The sequence below is a fragment of the Zonotrichia albicollis genome, chromosome 1, assembly GCF_047830755.1.
Source record: "Zonotrichia albicollis isolate bZonAlb1 chromosome 1, bZonAlb1.hap1, whole genome shotgun sequence".
NCBI classification, from domain to species: Eukaryota; Metazoa; Chordata; class Aves; order Passeriformes; family Passerellidae; genus Zonotrichia; species Zonotrichia albicollis.
The window spans coordinates 117853848-117873347 of record NC_133819.1 but is presented as its reverse complement, the minus strand read 5'-3'; the positions used below and the strand labels follow the sequence as shown (position 1 = coordinate 117873347).

Here is a 19500-nt window from a genome sequence, read left to right as displayed (position 1 = left end):
ACCTCGGGGGCAGCGCCGCGCCCGCCCGCCCGCCCGCCCTGGCGCGTCCCGTCCCGGGAAACTCCCGGTGAAGCCCGGGGGGTGTGTTGTGTGTGAGGTGTCACTGTGTCACTGCCGCTCTTCAAACTTCCCAACCGCGGCGGCGAAACGAAACCGAGAGGCGTCCCGGGAGGCTGCCCGGCCCCGGCCTCTGCCCCCGGACGGGCAGCGGGCACCGCACCCCCGCCCGCCTCCCTCATCCCGGCCACCGGGGCGGAGCGAGGCGGGGTAGGATCGCCCGAGAGCGCGGTTTGGGGTGGACTTTGTCCCGAGCGGGTCGGGATTTCAAAAGGAAGCGGCCATTAAGCGCTGCCCGCCCGCCCGCCCGCGGCAGCGGCCCCGTCCCGGCGGGGCCGCGCTCCCCCGGCACCGGCACAGGGTCCGGCTGTGCCGCCGCCGAGTTTGTCAGCGGTGCGTTCGAATTCGTGATACAAAGCGAAACAAACTCATTCCGTAAGTAAATTAGACAAATCCCACCCAAAAGTGATTACCAGTAGCGCGCTTAGCGGTCCTCCCCGCACTGCTCTGGAAACTAAATAAGCGTCTTAAAAGTATAAAGAGATTAAAGCGTAAACCCAGTGCAAAGATACTCGGCATTACAGGAATTTTCAGCGAGTCGTTTGACGAGATAACTTTTTACCATCATTGTTAGTGGCAGGTTGGAGAAGGAAAAACAGTCATGTGCTCCTGGGCAGGGACACCCTCCCCCTCCAGCTCCTGCCGCTCCTTTTAGGGGGCTGCTCACTGCACCCACCCTCGTATCTTTGCCGTGGGAAAGAGAGAAGGCGTCCTGTCCTCGCAGGATCTCACACAGCTTTTCCTCTGTGCTCTTTTAACACACAGTTAGTAGGCTGGGAGCTGGATCCAGGCAACGTGCATGTCAAAAGCTTCTCGGGCTGTTGGCTCCCTCAGTCCAGGTGTCCATGTTGATTCCACGGCCATGAGAGCCACTACAGCTGCAAAAATATTTCAGGCTTCTCCGGAGGAAGTATGACACTCTTCCACGTTGTGTCATTCATGTCTGGCCTACTCAGTCTCTCTTGGGTTTAGGGGAAGGCACCTTTTGGGAGAAGGGGAGGTTAGCAGTTTGGGAGGCATCACCATCTTCCATGCAGCCGGGCCCGTGCAGTCACACAGAAAGGGGCCAGCAGCTGGGGTGGTGTTGCTCTCCCAGGTTTTCAGTTGAAAAGTGCAGTGAAAAGCTGATAGCATATGATGGTGCAGTAGAATACACTCCCTGTTCTTCGCCAAGGTCTTCTGTGAAGTTAAAAATAGCAAGTGGAAATAGTATTTAAAAACAAAACACTTTGAAGCAGCACATGCCCCAAGTATACCTTCACTAAATTTGCCCAGTTTACCATCGTTATATTTTTATTTGTATTTCTGTACCCTTTGAAAAAACAAACAACAAAACAACAAACCTACACAGAGGTATTTTTGCAAGTTACCAAATGTAATCAGTTTCAGCTTTCTCTTGCAGTATGTTGACAGACCGGAGAGAAAACAGCCTAGAAACATTTACCCCAAGTCTGTTTCTCTGCGTGCATCATTTAAGCGTGCCCCTACTCTGACAGCCAAGCACCCTGGTGCAGTGTAAGCCTGCCTGGAACTCCCCTTGCTTTCAAAGATTTAAGTTCTCCAAGATTTAGGGGTGCGAGAAACTCATTCTGAGACCAACTGCCAGCAGCCTCAGTGCTCCCTCTAGAACTTGTTTCAGTTTCTTGTTGAGCAGAAATCAGAGCGAGAAGCTGCCGAGCATGAAAAGTGCTCAAAGCATATCGTGGTGCCAGAGTGAGCCAACCAAAGAAATGCTGCACTTCTTTAAAAACAGAAATATATTAGCATGGCAGAAGCAGTGAGGGGGGGCATGGATAGGTACTTGGTTAAATGTTTGTTCCACTGGAAAAAAAATGTCCCAGTCTCGACTGTGTCTTGTAGAAGGCACAGAACCAGCTCCTCAGGTGCCATAAATCATCCTCAGGCCATGGCCTATGGAATCAGCTGGCTTACTGCTCGGGTCATAAAAATGTGCAGGGAGTCTCCCAACGCTTTCCAACATCAGAAGAAACAGAATCTGCAAATAGCACTTTCGCAGAAAGGGGAGAATTACAGCCATCCTCTCACTCCTCAATAACAGGAAATAGAGAGTAAGGAAAAGTGGAGCAGTGGTTTCACCACTCCAGGGTGGGACACTGTCACGGTGTGGCACAAGTTCCCACACGTGCACACTCACTGGTAGTGCCAGACGTGGACAGAATATATCACAGTGCAGCTGCTGCACAGGAAAGGTTTTTGAAACCTTAACTTGTGCTTCAGCCAGTCCCCAAGGAGAAAGCTGTAACTCCACGAGTTACCAACAAGGCAGCTTCATAGGAGAGTGAGGAAACACCAACATGGCATCCTCATGATTAACCTTATTGGTAACAGCTTATTAAAATACCCAAGAGATGACAGGGATGAAAATTCACTTGTAGCCAGCCACCCAACCCTTTGTGTGCTGTTGGGAAGAAGTAATCCATCTGATGTAGGCAGCCATTTGGCTCACAGATTAGAAAGAATTTGCATTAATGGCTGAGAATTTCAACAGCAGTTGCAGAGCAAGGGTATGTGTACCAACAAAACCCCAGTGAATTGCTACACTTTACCTAACCAGGTAAACTCTCAAGTTTGTGGGGATAGTTTGTACCAAGCTGAGCAAGCCACTGTGTATGACAGGCATAGCTGTGCAGAGATAAGTTAATGTACTCCATAAGTACAGCACTGAGATTGCTGGGTGGCATTTAAACCTGTTTTAAAATATCAGAATTACAAAATGCAAATGATTTAGCATCACATGAAAATACAAAGGCAGGTTACTTATTCAGTAGACTTTGAAGAACCAGCACCTGTTTTAACAGCCACGTACAGCAAAATGTGATCTTAAGATCTAGACATTGTCACTTCCGCGGGTAGCAGATGACACCTCACAAAGTCCTGAGTCCCCAGACAGGCTGTGCACAGGGAGGCCTCCAGGCTACAAGGGCCAAGCAGTCTGTGCCTCGTTCCTGACAATCCAGTCGAGGTATTGAGCTTGTTTGAGAGCTGCTGAGGGCTGTGCAGAGAGCTCAGAGCAGCCCACCCTGCTGGAGAGCAGCTCTGTTAAGCACATCTGGTTCCTCACCTGCTCAGCACTGTGAAGGTCCAAGCCATGCATCAGATCCGACAGAAAGTACTTGTGCTGCTGCCATGCCCTCCAGGTGGCTTCCTCTAAAAAGCTTTTTGCTTTGGTAAAGGAAGTTTCGGCTCCCAAGGAAATTCTGTACAGATGTACCCAAAATTCAAAAACTTCTCCTCTCACAGGCTTGCTTTTACTTTTATTCATACAAGGAGAGATGTGAAACCATATAGTGAGCCCAAGCTTGTGCTTGGAGTAACTGAGCACTTCAGGCTCAGCATTCAGGATGCCACTTCAGAGCCTCTGACCTCATGTTTTGTCCCATGGTTGCTGGGAAGTGGCTCCAAAGTCACACAGCCATGACACATACTCACGTTTTATTAATCTTTGAACACTGTTTCAGTCAAATGAAGTGAAAAAAGTCAAATGGTTTCTTTTTCTTTCACAAGTGAAAGTTTTACTCAAAGTTTCTCAAAATTTACAGAGCAATGGAAGCACACATGACAAAGTGTGTAGCGGCCAACAGAGCACAGGTGATAGTGATATGCCATAAGCTGAAGGAAAAGAAATATTTTTTCAGGAGAAATCGTTCACTAATTCATAGCATGCTGAAATACCAAGAGCACGTGGATTTTAGCAAGTACCAGGAAGCAACAGACTCGTATCAGAAAGAGCAACTTTAACAACTTCAGCTGAAGAGCTAAAAGTGCTGGAAATATAAGTGCTACAAGGAGCCACCCTGTGGCACCAGCAAGCTAAGGGAACAGAGGGCAAACCAGGGTAGACACTTGTGTGGGTTGGTTGGGTTTTTTTTTTTTTGAAACTCAAGCCAGGCATAGTGACAAAAGCTGGAACTGGCCCAAACAGCCACTTCTGTGGCAGGGAACTCTTTAACTGAGCAACTGAACCAGAAAAGCAGAGGAGCAGCGAGCTCCAGCAGCTCTTGCCCACATGCCACTCACCTGTCAGACCTCTCAGGGGCAGAGCTCTCTGAGGGGCACCAGCATTCCCTGATGCCTCATCCTTGGGAATCCAGCAACAAGAGGGAAATACTCCCAAAATTTATTCTTTTTTGTGGAAGTGGTTTGATACAGCAGTATCTCTCACATAACAACATACAGACCTCTCAAGGCTAACTTAAGGACTAACCCAAGACTTTAGGGGGGAATAGGTGAAAAGTCTGTCTGACACAGCACACTGTGACACGTCACTGTGGGTGCTGTGGGTGCACACACAGCTGTGGGCAGCTGTCCCCAGCCTGTCTGCACTGTCCCACTCAACCTCTCCAAAACGCTGCCCGGCTACTGCTGCTTACCTATGATGATCTGGATGGCTGGAAGGAGGCACCCAGCCAAGTGCCAGCGGCACAGAGGTGCCAAACAACTTGCTGTCCCTCCCAAACAGACTCATCCCTTAGTTTGCTGCCATATGAGGCAGGATCATCTTGCTTCTGTCTAAATTCTGATTTAAGAGGCCAGTGCATTGCTCACCTGAGGCTTCTGACTCTCACTACTACTGGAGACAAGACCAGGCCACTTCTTTAATCAGGAACAGTAGTGATTTCTTATAAAAATGGAGCAAAGCCACAGAACTGACCTACTCCTCATCATCCCTGCTGGTGAGGACGTTTGCTCTTGGACCGTGACATGAGCTGACAGCTTCAGGATTGGTTTTGTTCTCACCATGCAGGAGCAGAGTTAAGGACTCCCATTTCCATCTTTGACTGCTCAGCAGAATGTGCCTCTTCTCACATGGAGAGCCACAGCTATCGCAGCACTGGCAATTCCTGACCTTTGTCCTTAATAAATGGAAGGCATCATATCTAAGAATGAAGTCACACCCCCGCCAAAAGTATCAGCTGAAATAAAAACACTGCAACTTGTCTGCTTAGCAACACGGGCTGCCACCAACATCACTTCCTCCTAAAGACAAAGTTCAGTGCTCGGGCTCCACCCTGACTCAGAGCCGCCCGTAAAATTGGATCTGACTCGCTGAGAGGTCACGTCTCCTCCTGTGAACAGGACTTTCCAGAGCAGCAGTATTTCACTGGAACTTCCCAGCACACAGGCAGGGAGAGAGGGAGGCAGGGAGGGAGGGAGGAAACGCTGCCGCAGTCACAGAGTTCACCTGCCGAGGAGGCAAGGCACTGACTTCCACATTTCCATTCATCTTTTCCAGATTTTTCAGAGCAGGTACTGAATAACTTGTTCCTTCTGTGGACTGGGGAGCAAGAGTGATTTCTCACCATTATTTCCTGGGTTTGCATATGCAAGGAGCACCTAGGTGTGACATCCTCGGATGCAACTACGGATGTTGTCATTGCTTGTTTTGAAATAGGAAGCAATGCAAAACCTATGGCCAAACACACCCAATATCCTTGAAAAATATTTACAAACCATCCTTGAAAAATGCTTATAAACTATTTTTCCTGCTTATGTTCATTGAGAAAAAGATGCATTTAAAAATGTTCTATTTTATAACTTTTTAATAACTGTTTAAATTTTTTTCTGTGTTTGCTTTTTTAAATGCTTCATAAAACTGCAAGTCTACAACAATTAAAAATCTATTTAATTATATAGTTAAGTTAAATGTGGTTTCTTTCTGATTCTTCTTCTATTCTGAAAGAGGATCAGCTAATAGGATGATACTGTTTTCTCATTAAACTCAGGTCCACTCCCCTCCCCACTTGGTAAACTTATAGGAAGGGGGCTGAGAGGGATCTGAAGAGGCCATCTGGTCCACCCAGGCTACACACAGATAGGATAAAGTAGCCCCAGACAATCCCCAACAGATGTTTGTCTAACCTGTTCTTAGAAACCCTCCACAGAGCAGAGACCTGAACTTCCTAGGTAGCCTGTTCTGGTATTTCACCAGCATTCAAAAAGAATTGATCAAACCTCTTCCAACCTTTTACACATTGGAAAATTTATCTGATTCCCTCTAAAATTTATTTTTAAGGCTCAATATCCTTCCTTCTTTCACCACTTCCTTTTGTATTCTACATCTCTTATTTGCTTTCTCTCCCCATTCTGTACTTTATTTTTCAGCATCATGAAACCAAGGACATTGTGGCAGTTGGGAACTCACTGGCACTCAGTGGAGTCATCTTTACATTGTTCTTGATGACTTACATATGCCACCTATTGATAAATCCTAAGAGAGCATTTTGCAGAACTGCATCGTCCACTGTAATTTTGTTAGTGATGCTCTACAAACTCCCTAAAAGCATCTACCCTGACTTCTCCACGAAACTGATGATTTATTTTTCCTATATGAAGTTCATTTTGATTTCTGTACTGATCATCTACAGTGGTTACTGTCCTCCTATCTTGGTGCAATTGAGACATTTCACAAACATACTCTGCACTACACCAGTTCAGTTTATTCTTTGTCTTTTTGTACACTGGCTTTATCATGGGACTATCCTGCTGCCTTGCAGCAGAGTAATTTGTGACATCTCTCTTGTCTCTTTCCTTCTCTGTCTTGTCCTTTCTCTCTCTGGAATGGCATGCATGGAAAATTTGGTTTCAGAAGGATATAGGGACATAAATAAAGTCACTGTATGTTTATATAGGGAAAAAAGTACAATAAATTGCTCCTTCCGCTATTTCAGACCCAGCTCTGAGAAATCAGTCTCATACACTGTGAAGCTGATGAAACAGTCTCATACATAGTTAAGTATAAAGTTTATGGAAATGTTTTTCTGTTACAGAGTAGCAAAGGTGCCAGCTGTGGTCTTCCTTCCACAGACACAAAACAGTTTAAGGGATGAAAATTTAAATATGAATCAATACTTAGCTATGAAAACAGCACAATTTGGAGGAAAAGGAGAATGCACTCACACTTATTATTAATTATTGTGCGAATAGGGACATTTAAAAATTGTGAGATGTATTCAGCAAGTGTGTAAGGACTTAAACTGGCTTGTACGATCTTCACAGTTCCTCCCAGTCCAAGCTGACATGTATCCTTTGTGGAGCACTTCTCTGCAAGAAAAGAAACAACTGATTGGCTACACAGAGTTTGATCACAGAACCCAAGAATAGTTTGTGTCAGAAGGGACCTCTAAGAGCCACCCTGCAGTGTCCAGGGACATCTTCAACTCAATCCAGTTGCTCAGTGCCCAATCCAACCTGACCTTGAATGTTTCCAGGGATGGGCATCGACTACCTTTGCACAACCTGTGCCAGTACTTTACCACCTTCATTGTAGAAAAAAACTTCTAATCAGTGAAGTATTTAATAGATCACACCATTAATTGAACCTTTAAAGAAAAGGTACTCTGGCAATACCAACTCACAAGTAAAAGAATACCTCACTTCATAGGAGACTTGTAAGGTCTGATTCCACGAGGTGCTGCATGCTCATCACTCATGCTGACATGGTTTGAAAGCAAAGGTGTTCTCTGATGTACCAAACTTGAAGAAATAAAGCTGGAGCTACAAATCAGTGTTTAAAGCACCATTCTGCACATTTTCTGTTTCTGTTTTGCATAAATATCTAAAATTAGTTTTATCCTTCAAGAGGAACACCTTGGCTCTGCAGCACTGAGGGAACTCCCCTGAAAGCTGGCCAGAAACTCACCTCTCCTGTGCACAGGTTTGTTTATACTTTGGGTATGACAGGCAACTTACACAATCATTGTATTTGCTGGTTCGCTCTGATGCACAGAACAGAACCTTGTTTCAGTTAAGGATGAAGATCTCGTGTCTTCATCCCGTGGTGGCCGAGAAGGGAGCTGGTTTGAGGCACATCTGTGATGCCACAGGTCCCACTCCAGAGGCTGCCCACTCTGGCAGTGCTGCACAGAACAGCACAGCTCAGCAGCAATGGGCCAATTGTTTTCTCTCTTAAAAACCACAAGTCAGAACACGCCGAATATTCCGCACTGAGCGCACAGATTGTATCACAGCTTCCAAGGCAGCAGGTTTTCACCTGGAGCTTGTCTATAACTTAACAGAAAAGCTGTAAAGTAGTTGCTAAAAGATAAAGATAACAGATGCAGTGCTGGCACGAACATTCATCTTTGGTGCAGCAGGTTACTAACATGACTTTTGAGTCAGAACACTGCACATGCTCTCAGGCTTTTTTATTCAATAAGTAACATACCACACACCATGTCCACCTTGCAATCTGTTGGGAAATAAGAAACGTTGACACGGTAGCTAAAAAATCCCAAATGTAATGGCAGTCATGTTGATGCCAACTTCTTGGAAACCAAGTTTCATGATGCATAAAAGCTGCTTGCTTTCTTCAGAGGTAGACTTAGCTTTTTGAGTTGTATCTGCTGTTGTAGAACCACCAGAAGTTGACACAGTGCATTGTATACAACAAAACTCCCCAGAACATTAACAAATCAATGTAAGTGAAGGCAGACACTCTTAATATCTCAGTCAAGGGAGTACACTTCTCTTAGTTTTGTACCTTAGGCTGAATGGCAGGCAGTTCTCAAGGCTTGGATGAAAGGGAATGCAGCAGGATGAAGGGAGGAGCAGGAAAAGGCCCACTTCCACCTGGAGTTGCTTTTTATAAGCCTCCCTGCTACTAAACAGGCAATCCCAGTGCTTACAATGATTGTCCCATGGGAACCTTGCTGACAAAGGCCCAAACACACAGTTTATTCTTGATCCAGAAAAAAACCAAAAGGAGAGCCTTCAGAGAAATAAGGAGAGGGATCATCAGTTCAATATGCTGGAAAGACCTTTCTTTGTCACTACCCTCCACAGAAATTTAAGGATAGCAAGGCACAGATTCCCAAATAGAAGGAGCAACAGCAGTTATTGTAATAAAAGGATCAGTCTACTCAGGCCTTGGATTTTTTCAAGCAGAAAATATTATTAGAAGTTCTCCAGAGCCAAAGACAGCAGCACATTGAACACTCTGCTGTCTTGGGTCTTCTGTGCATGTTTATACAAAAGCACAATGGTATTGGAAGGGTTATCATCAAAGCCAGTAAGTCCTTCAACCCTCCAACCAATCCCTAGAGACAATCTTCTGAAAAACAGATACCACCACACATGCACACACACAACTGAAAAAAAATTATAGGCAATGCATGTTTTTAAACCCTCTCTGCTCTTTCCCCTGGCCTAAATGCCATAAAATCCCAGTAGCTTAAACTGCTCTGAGAATTTTAAACCTATCATTCACCACAAATCGTAAGTTTCATTACGCATTTTTCACCCCCTTTAAAAATGAAAACCCAGATCCAGCTTTCAGCAGAAGTGAGACTATTGCTTCACCATGATTAGATATAAGCAAGGGGAAACAAACCAGGCATTGCTGGGGCCTGACGCTGTCAGCATTCCTTCCGTACACGGCGCTGCGCTGGGCACCTCTCTGCTCCAGCACACATGGGAGTTTTTGCAAGATCATGGCCTTGTTTTAGTATAACACAATCAAGATAATTTTTACAAGGTCAGAAAGTTGGAATAAGAGGAAACAAAATCCAGGCCAGTTGTGTCTGGAATCAATTAGGCTTATGTGCTTTTCAGATGCTGCCTGTCTCTCTATTAAATAGTATTTCAATGTATACTTTCTATTAGTATGCACGTAAAAGCATGCATTGCATAAAATATGTTTCTCCATTTAGTTAAACCCGTCTAAACTAGGGATGTCAAAAAGGAAGAGGTGTTCATCTGTGAGAGTTGAAATTGTTCTTTTGGCATTTACAGTTTAGTTATCTGCCTCCCCAATGACAAAATGCTCAAATGTCCAGGTGTGTCTGTGGTGTACTTTTACCTGTCCAAAAAGCAAATTAAAACTGAAGCATTCAATCAGGTGAATACCAGCTATGCCCACCGTCAACTTTTAAGCCTTTTGTTGAGTTGTAAGATTTAGAGGGAAAAAACCCAAATTGTTTTGCCTTTGCACAATAAAATTTGCTGTCTAATCATCACATTCAGTACTGAATCATCCACTGGACACTACAATTAAGGAAAAGTTGACTTTGTAAGGAATTTCCATTTTCTCTACATGAAGCCAGTCTAACTTATACTAAAATGAAAGCCAGTGCCTGTACAGAAAGAATGCACAGGGGCACACAATCCAGAGAGATTTGTGCTGCATTTGCAAGTAAAACAGGTGACAGGAAAAATATTGATTTGTTGCTCATGTTGTGAAAAAAATTCACAGACATAAAAATTCTATCGTCAAACCACTTAAAGATCAAAATATTTACTTTTATTGCTTCTGTTCTCACCTTCATTTTGTTAAATACGAAAATAAAGTGAAAAAATTTGTTCTTCCTTCACTCCAGTAACTTCTAAACGTAAAAGTTGGAATTATTTTGGATAGCACTATAAATAATAATATGCAGTGAAAGAAGTCAAACCCATCAGTTTTCCTATTATTTTTCCGAGCAGAACAGTTTTGCGCTGTGTTTACAGTTATTAACGGGGCTCGGAGCCGGCTCGGTACCACCACACGCGGCTCCATCGCCGCCCCGGCTGGAGCTGGGTCAGAGGAGGAGCCCGGGGCCGGGCTCCAGGCAGATCCTGCCGGGCCAGGGAGGCGCGGCAGGCCGGGCTGCCCTTGGAGTGACACAGAAACCCATTGCCTGGTCGCAGGGAATGATTTTCCTCCTGCAGTCACCCCTCCCACGCTTCCGTGCAGCCGCACAATGGTGCGGCTACACACGCGGGCGGCGAGGGGAGGACGCGGCCGCCGGCAAGGGCGGAGGTCGAGCGGGCAAGCGCATCCCGGAGGGAAGCCCCGGCCGGCTGGAGGAGCGGCCTGGCTTCCGCACGGCCATTGTTCTTTCCGGGAACGGGACGCCGCGGATCCCGCGTCCCTGTCCGCCGGGCGGGGCGCGCTCCCGGCGCCTCTGCGCGCTCCCGCTCCGGGAGGGCTTCGCTCCTTTGAAAGGTCCCATTGCTTTGCGGCTCTGAGCCCGGGCCACGGCGGGGCAGGAGCACCGTGCCCCCTCCCTCCCGGGGGCTCCGCTCACCCCGCCCCTCCCGCCGCCGCTCCGTGTCGCCGGGGACTGGCAGGGAGCCCCGGGACACCGCCTCAGGACCGCGGCCGGGATGGGTTGGGGTCCCGACGCGCGCCCCCCTCTCGGGGCTGCCTCGCAGGGAAGATCGAGCCGGGCGCCCCCCGGGGCCATGGGGGAGCCCGGCAGGGATGGCGGGACCGACCCCGCCACCGCCGCCCTCTCTCTGCGCCCCCTCCCCCAGCGGGTCGGAGTTGCCGTGGTGACGGATGAACACCATCCCCCGGGACGGGGCTCCGCGGGCCCACGGGCACGGCGCGCTCCTCTCCCGCTCCCACGGGGAACCCCGTCCCGCCCCCGCGCTGCGACGTCAGCTCGGAGCGGCTCTGCTGCCCCGGCGGCGCCGCCCGCCGCCATCGGTCACCGCCAGCGGTCACCGCCCGGCACCCGCACCGGGCCCTGTGCCCACACCCTCGGGGCCGCGCTCCGTGGGACCGCCGTGTGCGGCGCCCGCCGCCGCCTCCGCGCCCCCCGCGCAGGCAAAGCTGCACCCGTTTAAGCTAAGCCCCCTGTAGACGTATTTATTTCGGTTTAATAGGTGTTTATGGTATGTGAGCCCGGACCTGTTCCTAATCAATCCGAGCTTAATCAAAATAACGCAGATTTATACCGGCCCCGGTGCCAACCGAGCAGGTGCTGCCTCGCACCTGTGGCTAAGCCGGCGGTGCGGCGGCGGGGAGCGACAGCCCCCTGTGCCCGGGGCAGCGGGGCCGGCGGGAGGGCGATGGCTCTGCCTGGCCGGCGCTGCTTTGCCCTCCCTCTCTCCCTCTCTCCCTTCCCGGCCGGACCGACCGACAGCTGCCGCGATGGTCAGGGCCAAAGCCCGCGAAGCTCAACAGCCGTCCCCGGCAGGACGGAGAAAGAGGAAGTTATGGCACAGGGATGTCGGGGCAGGCTTTCTCATTCTCTGTCCTGCCTCACGCTAGGAGCACATGGTCGTGGTAACAAGCCTCAGCGCTGGGAGGAGGAATTACCTCATGGAACTGCAAGCACTTTCCAAGTAAAGGTGGAGTCTGCAGCAAACAGGAGATCCAGCTGATAGTGGTTGATAAGCCTAGGGAGTATCGCGTTGCTGCTTTGCTTACCTCAGAGACGCCTCAGTCCTTGTGGAGCAGGAAGAGGAGACTCCAACACACTGGCTCCCAGCACCCAGATAATGAGCCGTCTCCTCCTTCCTGCAGCAAGCAAGCCGATGTCTTGGCTCACAGAGCAGCAGTTTCAGTCGAGGCTTCTCCTCTCATGCATCCTCTTTTCGACTGGTTGAGCAACAACCCCACAACTTCAGAATTTCAGACCTCATTGAAGAAAAGCTGCTTTTCAACTTGCATAGCAATTCAATTAAACTGAAAAGCCAGGACGAAATGAAGTTACTCACACCTTCAAAACAAAGCCCAAACCAAACAAAACCCCACCATTCAGACGGTGCTTGGCCAAAAAAATGACTAATAGGGAACTGCATTTTTCTTCTGTGATCCTACTGAAGCCTTCTACTACTGGTGGATGATCCAGGAGCTGGGATTTAGCAGTTAAATAGGTGGGTCCGTGATAACTACGTCTCTAAATTTACACAGTGACATTGTTAAAAGCAATCATCACTTCATCCAAAGTAGATGAAAGTGTTTTGTTTTAACAGTGATAGTTAAAACAGATCTTCCAGAAGAATAGGGAACTGTAAGTATGCTACTCTTTCTTGAATCATTTCCTTTAAACAGACACCCAAACTCCAAGAAGGGGAAAAAAAGGTAAAAGAAGTAACAAAAAGGAAGAGAAGTAAACTGGAAAGAAAATAGAATTGGACTTGGATAGGAACCCAGGGAAAAGCCAAAGCACTTAATTTACGATGCACAGTGGTCAGTCCTGCACACGAGGATGCCTCTTTCTCTGGAGTTATGGTGGCTTTTTAGAAAAACTTCCCGGGCAGAATTACAAAATTGCACATGAGTTCACAAACTTCATTTCTGCTTCACAGCAGTAACTATGGGAGATGCCACAAGTGCTCTTGTTTCTGAGCGGGAATGTTTTACTTCTGAGATGAAAGCTGAACAACACTGGGCAAGGAGGAGCAGCAGAGCCCATCCACTGATTTTTGTGCACCACTGATGGCTGACAGACCTTCATCAGTGACCAGCTGGCTTAGGTCAGTCAGTCACCTTTTGCTTAGAAGTGGCTGAATTGACTCTCAAGGGCACCAGACACAGGAATTCTTTTGTGTTCTGATATTCTCTGTCTTAAGTACTTTAGACATGACACTAACCAGCAACCCAAGGTCTAGTCATCCTCATAAATTAAAATGGATTAAAAAAGCCCATAAAGACAATCTGTTTCTAACTACATTCAAGACAAAGCTTTGCTGCATTTGTATACAAAAATCAAACAGAGGTGTACATTGATTCAGGGGTTTTTTTTGAGCCAACAGCCAACAAATAAATTTGCCCATCTCCTCTGCTGCTGTCTCTGTACCCACCCCTCCTCCTAAAAACCACTCATTCACACATGTCCTACAAATTCTGGACACTGCCTCAGCTCCAGTCTCAGCGCTGTTAAATGTGCACCCCTCAACAATGTCCATATTTACAAGTTCCTTCCTCACAGCTGGTCCAGTCCTTGTGCAGCAGCACTGGCCCAGGTGTGGGTGTCAGTGCTCAGGTGCTGGGCAATGCCTCAATCTGACAGCCTTCCCTGCCTCATCTGGACAGACAGCAAGCAACCCCATGGACTCCTGTCTTCCCAAGTATCCTTGCTATTTAACTGGTTTTTAAGTCACATTCTTTCAGATATTTCCTGTGTCTGAAAATGTTTTCCCATGCCATAATCAGAACATGCAGTGTTTACTTGACTGCTTTAACCCAGACAATGTTAAATTGACAACTGTTAGCACAGTACATTGATCTCTTTTGAGCTCTCCTCACACTATAAGACTTTCCTTCCTCCTAGTATTTTATGCCTAAATCTAGGAAAAGTAATGGAACTGGGCTTCACTTAAGAAAGGCTAATTAGATCCTGCTGTAATTTACAGCAAATGTACCATAGACCCAACCATCAACAAGAGTCTGCCCAATATAAACATTTATATCTCTGACTCTTTAATGAAGGAATTCTAAAAATCATAACTATGCTGGGGGAGAGGGGGTGGGGAGGAACTCCAACAAACAGACTGATGCATCAATTCATCTACATTCATGCTGCATGGACAATTTTACAAGAACTGTGATTTGGGAGAGGAGTACAAATGGATGTGCAGACTTCTAAATAAACTTTGAAGTAGGTTTTTCCTATACCTTATTTCTCCTCTATGTCACAGAGCCATGGGATGTTGCAGTTAAATCCCATGTCTAAATATCAGATGTGTTCCAGTTTATATGTCAAGTCAAATGCCTATCACTACAACAGAGATTTGCAACCAAACACAAGTTTTTAACATTTATTTTTAACTGAACAGTATATCTGACGGCACAGAACAGCCATTTCTTTACTCAGCACTCTTTAGCAGTGTGCTTTTTCAGGCTGGGGTATAACTGACTGTGGAGCACACTCCACCTTGGACTGCCTGCGGTAAGATTGCTACAGCAACAATCTCTTTCCTCAAGCCAATGCTAAGCAGCAACACTTTCCCCCCTCCTCCAGCTGCTAAGCAAAGAATAAACTTTTAGCTTTGCCCCTCCTTTATTGGAAGGGGAATAGGGTAATATGCTGTAATTGGTTTTCCATGTTTGCCAAGAGTCTGTTTCCTCTTATCATCCACAATATTTAACATAAGTCTTGTAATAGTTCCAAAAATAATAAAATCTGTCCCAAGAATAAAAATGATAGATCCACAACATGCTGCTTTTTTTGTCATGGTCTTGGTTTCGTAACATTCTGTTAGTAGTTTTTATTGCCTAATGTTGTGGTTTCTTTCATACGCGGCAGACCCAGTAAAGACATTTCATCAGCTACTTACACAGCAGCAGCCTGGATTATTTACAAATGGAGATTTCAGTAGTGTATTACAATAAATCACCACTGCATACTGTTAAAGTTACATTGCAGCAATGTGGCAGAAGAGAACCCAGAGATTCTAGAGGGAGGAACATTAAGATTCTAGAGGGAGGAACATTAACGATACACAAATCATACATATGATCTCAGCAAACAAATTTATTAAGATATCCAAATAAAACCTGTTAGTCTTCCTCTGTCTCCTCTATCTCCTCCCATGCAATAATGGAAGAGGACTAGGCAAATTATATCCCCCCACACATGCAAACCAGTACACACAGTAGGTGTAACAAGTAACAGAGCCTGTGCAATACTTCCTTCATGATTTTATATCATGCAGCCAGATAGCACACATATCCCTCTCTCCCTCTGCCCCACCCTTCCACCCCTAAAACAAATGCCCCATACTGGGCAAATTCCTTAAAGTGTGGGAGTTACGGATGTGGAGCAAGTAAAGACATAGAGCAGCATTTTCCTCACAGGATTCAGTGTGAACGAAACAATATGAAAACAGAAAAGACAAAAAGGAGATAATATACAGGAGAAACTTGATTTAGAACAAAAAAAAACCCCAAACCAAACAAATCAGCCAAAAAACCCAAGATGAAAGTTGTAGGACACTCAGGAGTATCAAAAGAGCAGTCTGTTAAATCACTACCTCAGGCCTAAGCATTTACAAAAGCAACACCCTGCTGGTAACATTTAAGAGAAAAATACAGGCACATTGGGGTACCCTCTTTAAGAAAGATCACTTAAAAAAAATCCCTGCAATGCTCAAAATTGTCCTCTGATATTTCTAAGTTACTTTAGTGCACTTTTTTTAAAATTCTGATTCAGTTTATCTGTATTCTTGAGCCTGAAAAGAAGTTTCAATTTCTTCCCAAGAACAGATTTAGTGCTCTAGCACAGTCACAGGTAAACTCTTCAGGCAGAAAAAATTTGCCCCGTTTAAATGTGCATCATTTAGTGCGTGCTCCTCTAACCCACCCACCATATAAACGTTCAGCTAAAGGCTCTTCAAAGTCCACCACAAGAAACTAAGTGTCACAAAAGGTGTAACACAGCAGAAAGGATACAACTCTGGAGCAGGGGATGGAGCTCTCACTGCTTGCCAGGGCTCCAGACACTTGCTGCTTTAGCTTATCAGCAAATGTTTTGGCAGTTGTTTTACCTTAACTCACTGCTGAGGCTGATCTGCACAAGAGTAAATCAGAATGACTGAAGCCAAGAGAGACACACAGGGCTAAGACTGAGGGGGAGCTGTTAATCTTTCCTCAATGACTGCCAAAATTCCTGGAGAATTTAATTTTTAGTAGAAATGGGAGAGACGAGTTTATAGTCACGCTTGGAGGGCTTATCACCCCAATTTTTTTTTTTTTAATTTTAAATTGACTATTCTTTCTACCACATTCTAAACCGTGATTAAGGGAAAAATTGCTCCTTGGTATGATTTCTTTGGTATCAAGAGTTTCACATTACATGTAACATGTGTACAAATTGCTGGGAAACAATTATATGTTTTGGTTCTTTGGTTGTGAAAATGTAACCCACAAAAGCAACTGGAATTCAACATGGAATCTCAGCAAGTTTTCAGTCGCTCATGTACAAGTAAAGCTGAAACCTGTGAAAGAATCATGTTTAAGCAAATGTTTTAGAAGTAAACCCTCCTGCTAAGTTCTGTGCTATAAAATTTTCAAATTCTAATTGGATACAATAGCATCAGGACTTCTCAAAAAGAATATCTACAAAAATACAGAGATTTCTGTAGCAACAAAAGGTTTACATGTGCATAAAGTTTGTGACAAAAAGCCAGCCAGAATGCATGGAAATTTCAGTTTTGTTCTAGCTACTCTTTGAAAGTACCACGGTCTTAACATAATGTACAGTCTAAGACTGGCATGTGAGCCAGGACCAAACCAGCAGGATCAGCAACTGATTGCAGACATGACTTTAGTAAGCCACAGCATATTCCCCCTGCCCCTCTCACCCCCAAAAAGCAGCACTGGCGTTTCTTCACTATAGTAGCCCTGGATTCCTGGGCAATTCTATACCTCTTCCATGTTTTCAGAAAATGAGACTGTCAGAAGCTTTCAGTTTTTCAAATCATCACCGCTAAAACAGCATGAACTTCTGTTCTTGTCAGGGCAGGGCTCAAATCTCCCCCCCACTCCCTTAATGTACAGTTTTTACAGCTAACTTTATTCCCCTTTGTAATGAAGCTCAGGCTGCTATGTAAGAGCACATTTTTCTCTCATCTCAAACAACTGAATTCTACAATATTGCCAAGTGAAAAAAACTTCAAGTAGTTAATCCAAACTAACAGTCATGTTCATTCACTCCTTCTTGTAAACAGCTAGTTAGGACATGCCAGTTTTCCCATGTCATCCATGCAGTTCAGTCCTATGGTTTTACTGTCATGCAACGCAATTTTCAAACTTCAACCAAAACAGTAAGTGTGCTCCATAAATGCAAACTCTGTGAAATAAACAGTTAAAAGTTGAAAGTATGTAAATGGAGTAACCTCTTAATAACTTAAAAGCTGAAAACAATTATATTACATTGCTGAAAATGTTACTAAGTGTGTAAAAAAGAAGGGAGTCAGCAACTAGCATAAATCCATACTGGTTCCCCCTTCCCCGAGATACCAACAAAAGGGTCCACACCATTTTTTCAAATTTTATTTAATCTCAGAACCACTGCTATGTTACACCCATCAGGCTGAAATTTACTCACTCTGGATGTTCAAGTTCTGACAATCAGAATGGGTGACATGAGGATCCCTTTCCTCCAGTGTTGTGTTGCAGTCAATATTGGTCCAGTAAGACAGAAGTTTTGCAGTCATTGCCTGCCCCCACCCCTTTATTTCCCCCAATACATGAAGCATGGCCTACCATTAGCATCACCCTTTTGTCTGCGATTATTTAAATAGGATGAGATGGAAACTCAGTTGTTTGCACATTTGTATGAAAGGTGACATGAACATTCTGTATTTTAACAAATAAACACTTAAACACAGGATTTTGTTTTGTCCTGTTGCAACCCTTTCATTTAAGGAAAAATATGCCCCTCCCCCCAGCCATCACCATAATAAGTAACAAAACATTTGTAGTTTTGATTTTCAGCAAGATTTCCAAACTGGCAGATTTTATTTTCACACCCTCTTCACAATAGACAAGATGCTTACCATATATTTAGGATTACAAGTTGTCACTAAAAGAAAACTTTACACGACCACTATACATTTAGGTTGAAAAACTGTCCTTGCATGAAAAATATACCTAGAAATCAAGTGGTAAACAAGAAAAAAACCATTGAGAAGATTAATGTTTTTAAAATGTGCCATTTTAAATTTATCAACTCCTCCTCTACTTTTCATCCATACTCTGTTTTCACCTACAGTATTTGTTAAGGCAAACAGCTAATCCATTTCTGAAGAGGTGTTGTGGAAATTGTGGATAAACAGCAAACATTTGGCATTAAAATAGATAGCACGTATGTAGCCTCTAGTAATATACATTAAGCATCTCTCTTGGACTTCAGGATAATGACAGGGGAGCATGAACATGCTAACAATGTCAAAAAGGCTTAAAATTTAGCATCCAAGCAGTTCCTATTAATGCTTTTGTAGTTTTCAAGCTCTAAGTAGTATAGATTTTATGCAAATGCATTAAAGAATTCTAGCTTGGCAAGTACACCCAAGCAGGTTATTAAACTATATATACAGAAAGTGATAAATACAGAATTAAAAGAGTCCTTCTGCTTCTCTTCATAGCCTTGAAAATTGACAAAAAACTTGAGGACAGCTCTACAATATTAAACATTAGGTAACCTCAGGAGCTGGGAAACCTAACTACACAAACTGATTAAAATACTCAGATGACTTTGTAGTGTTTAATACAATTCAGTTCGTAGTCAAGGGCACAAGACAACATTTAACAAAAATAATCACATCAATTGACCTAGAAATCAAATGTAAATAGATATGAATACAATCTCCAAAATCTGTCTTTAAGTGAACATTAACCATTTATTCAAAGTTATACAAGAATTTGAAGGATAAAGTCTTCTGCAACAGGAAACCAACTTACAAGTTTTATGTCTCAGTTGAATTGAAGTGGAGGCGAGCGGGGCAGGGGGAGGGAAGGGTGAACAAACAAGTAAGTAGGCCTCATCCAGGCAGCTAGAAAGTAAAAACAGGCTCAACAGCAGCCTCCTCCAGCTTGTTGTCCTCCCTGATTGCCAGCAAGTGTTGCATTGGTGGCAGCATGTTGAGGGCCAATTTTTATGCCATTTGCCTAAAATGAAGTTTAATACACAGTGTAAATATTTTAGAATA

General features: G+C 44.9%; 1 protein-coding gene across 1 annotated transcript in view; it reads right to left on the bottom strand.

The window, feature by feature from the left end:
- Window positions 1-17820: 17820 nt before the first annotated feature.
- Window positions 17821-19500, bottom strand: part of RAB2A (RAB2A, member RAS oncogene family) — a 43581-nt gene continuing 41901 nt past the window's right edge. Inside the window, exon 8 of the mRNA XM_005479328.4 lies at window positions 17821-19459. Within this exon, the coding sequence (XP_005479385.1) occupies window positions 19364-19459 (96 nt within the window). The 3' untranslated portion in view covers window positions 17821-19363. The remainder of the gene's footprint in view (window positions 19460-19500) is intronic.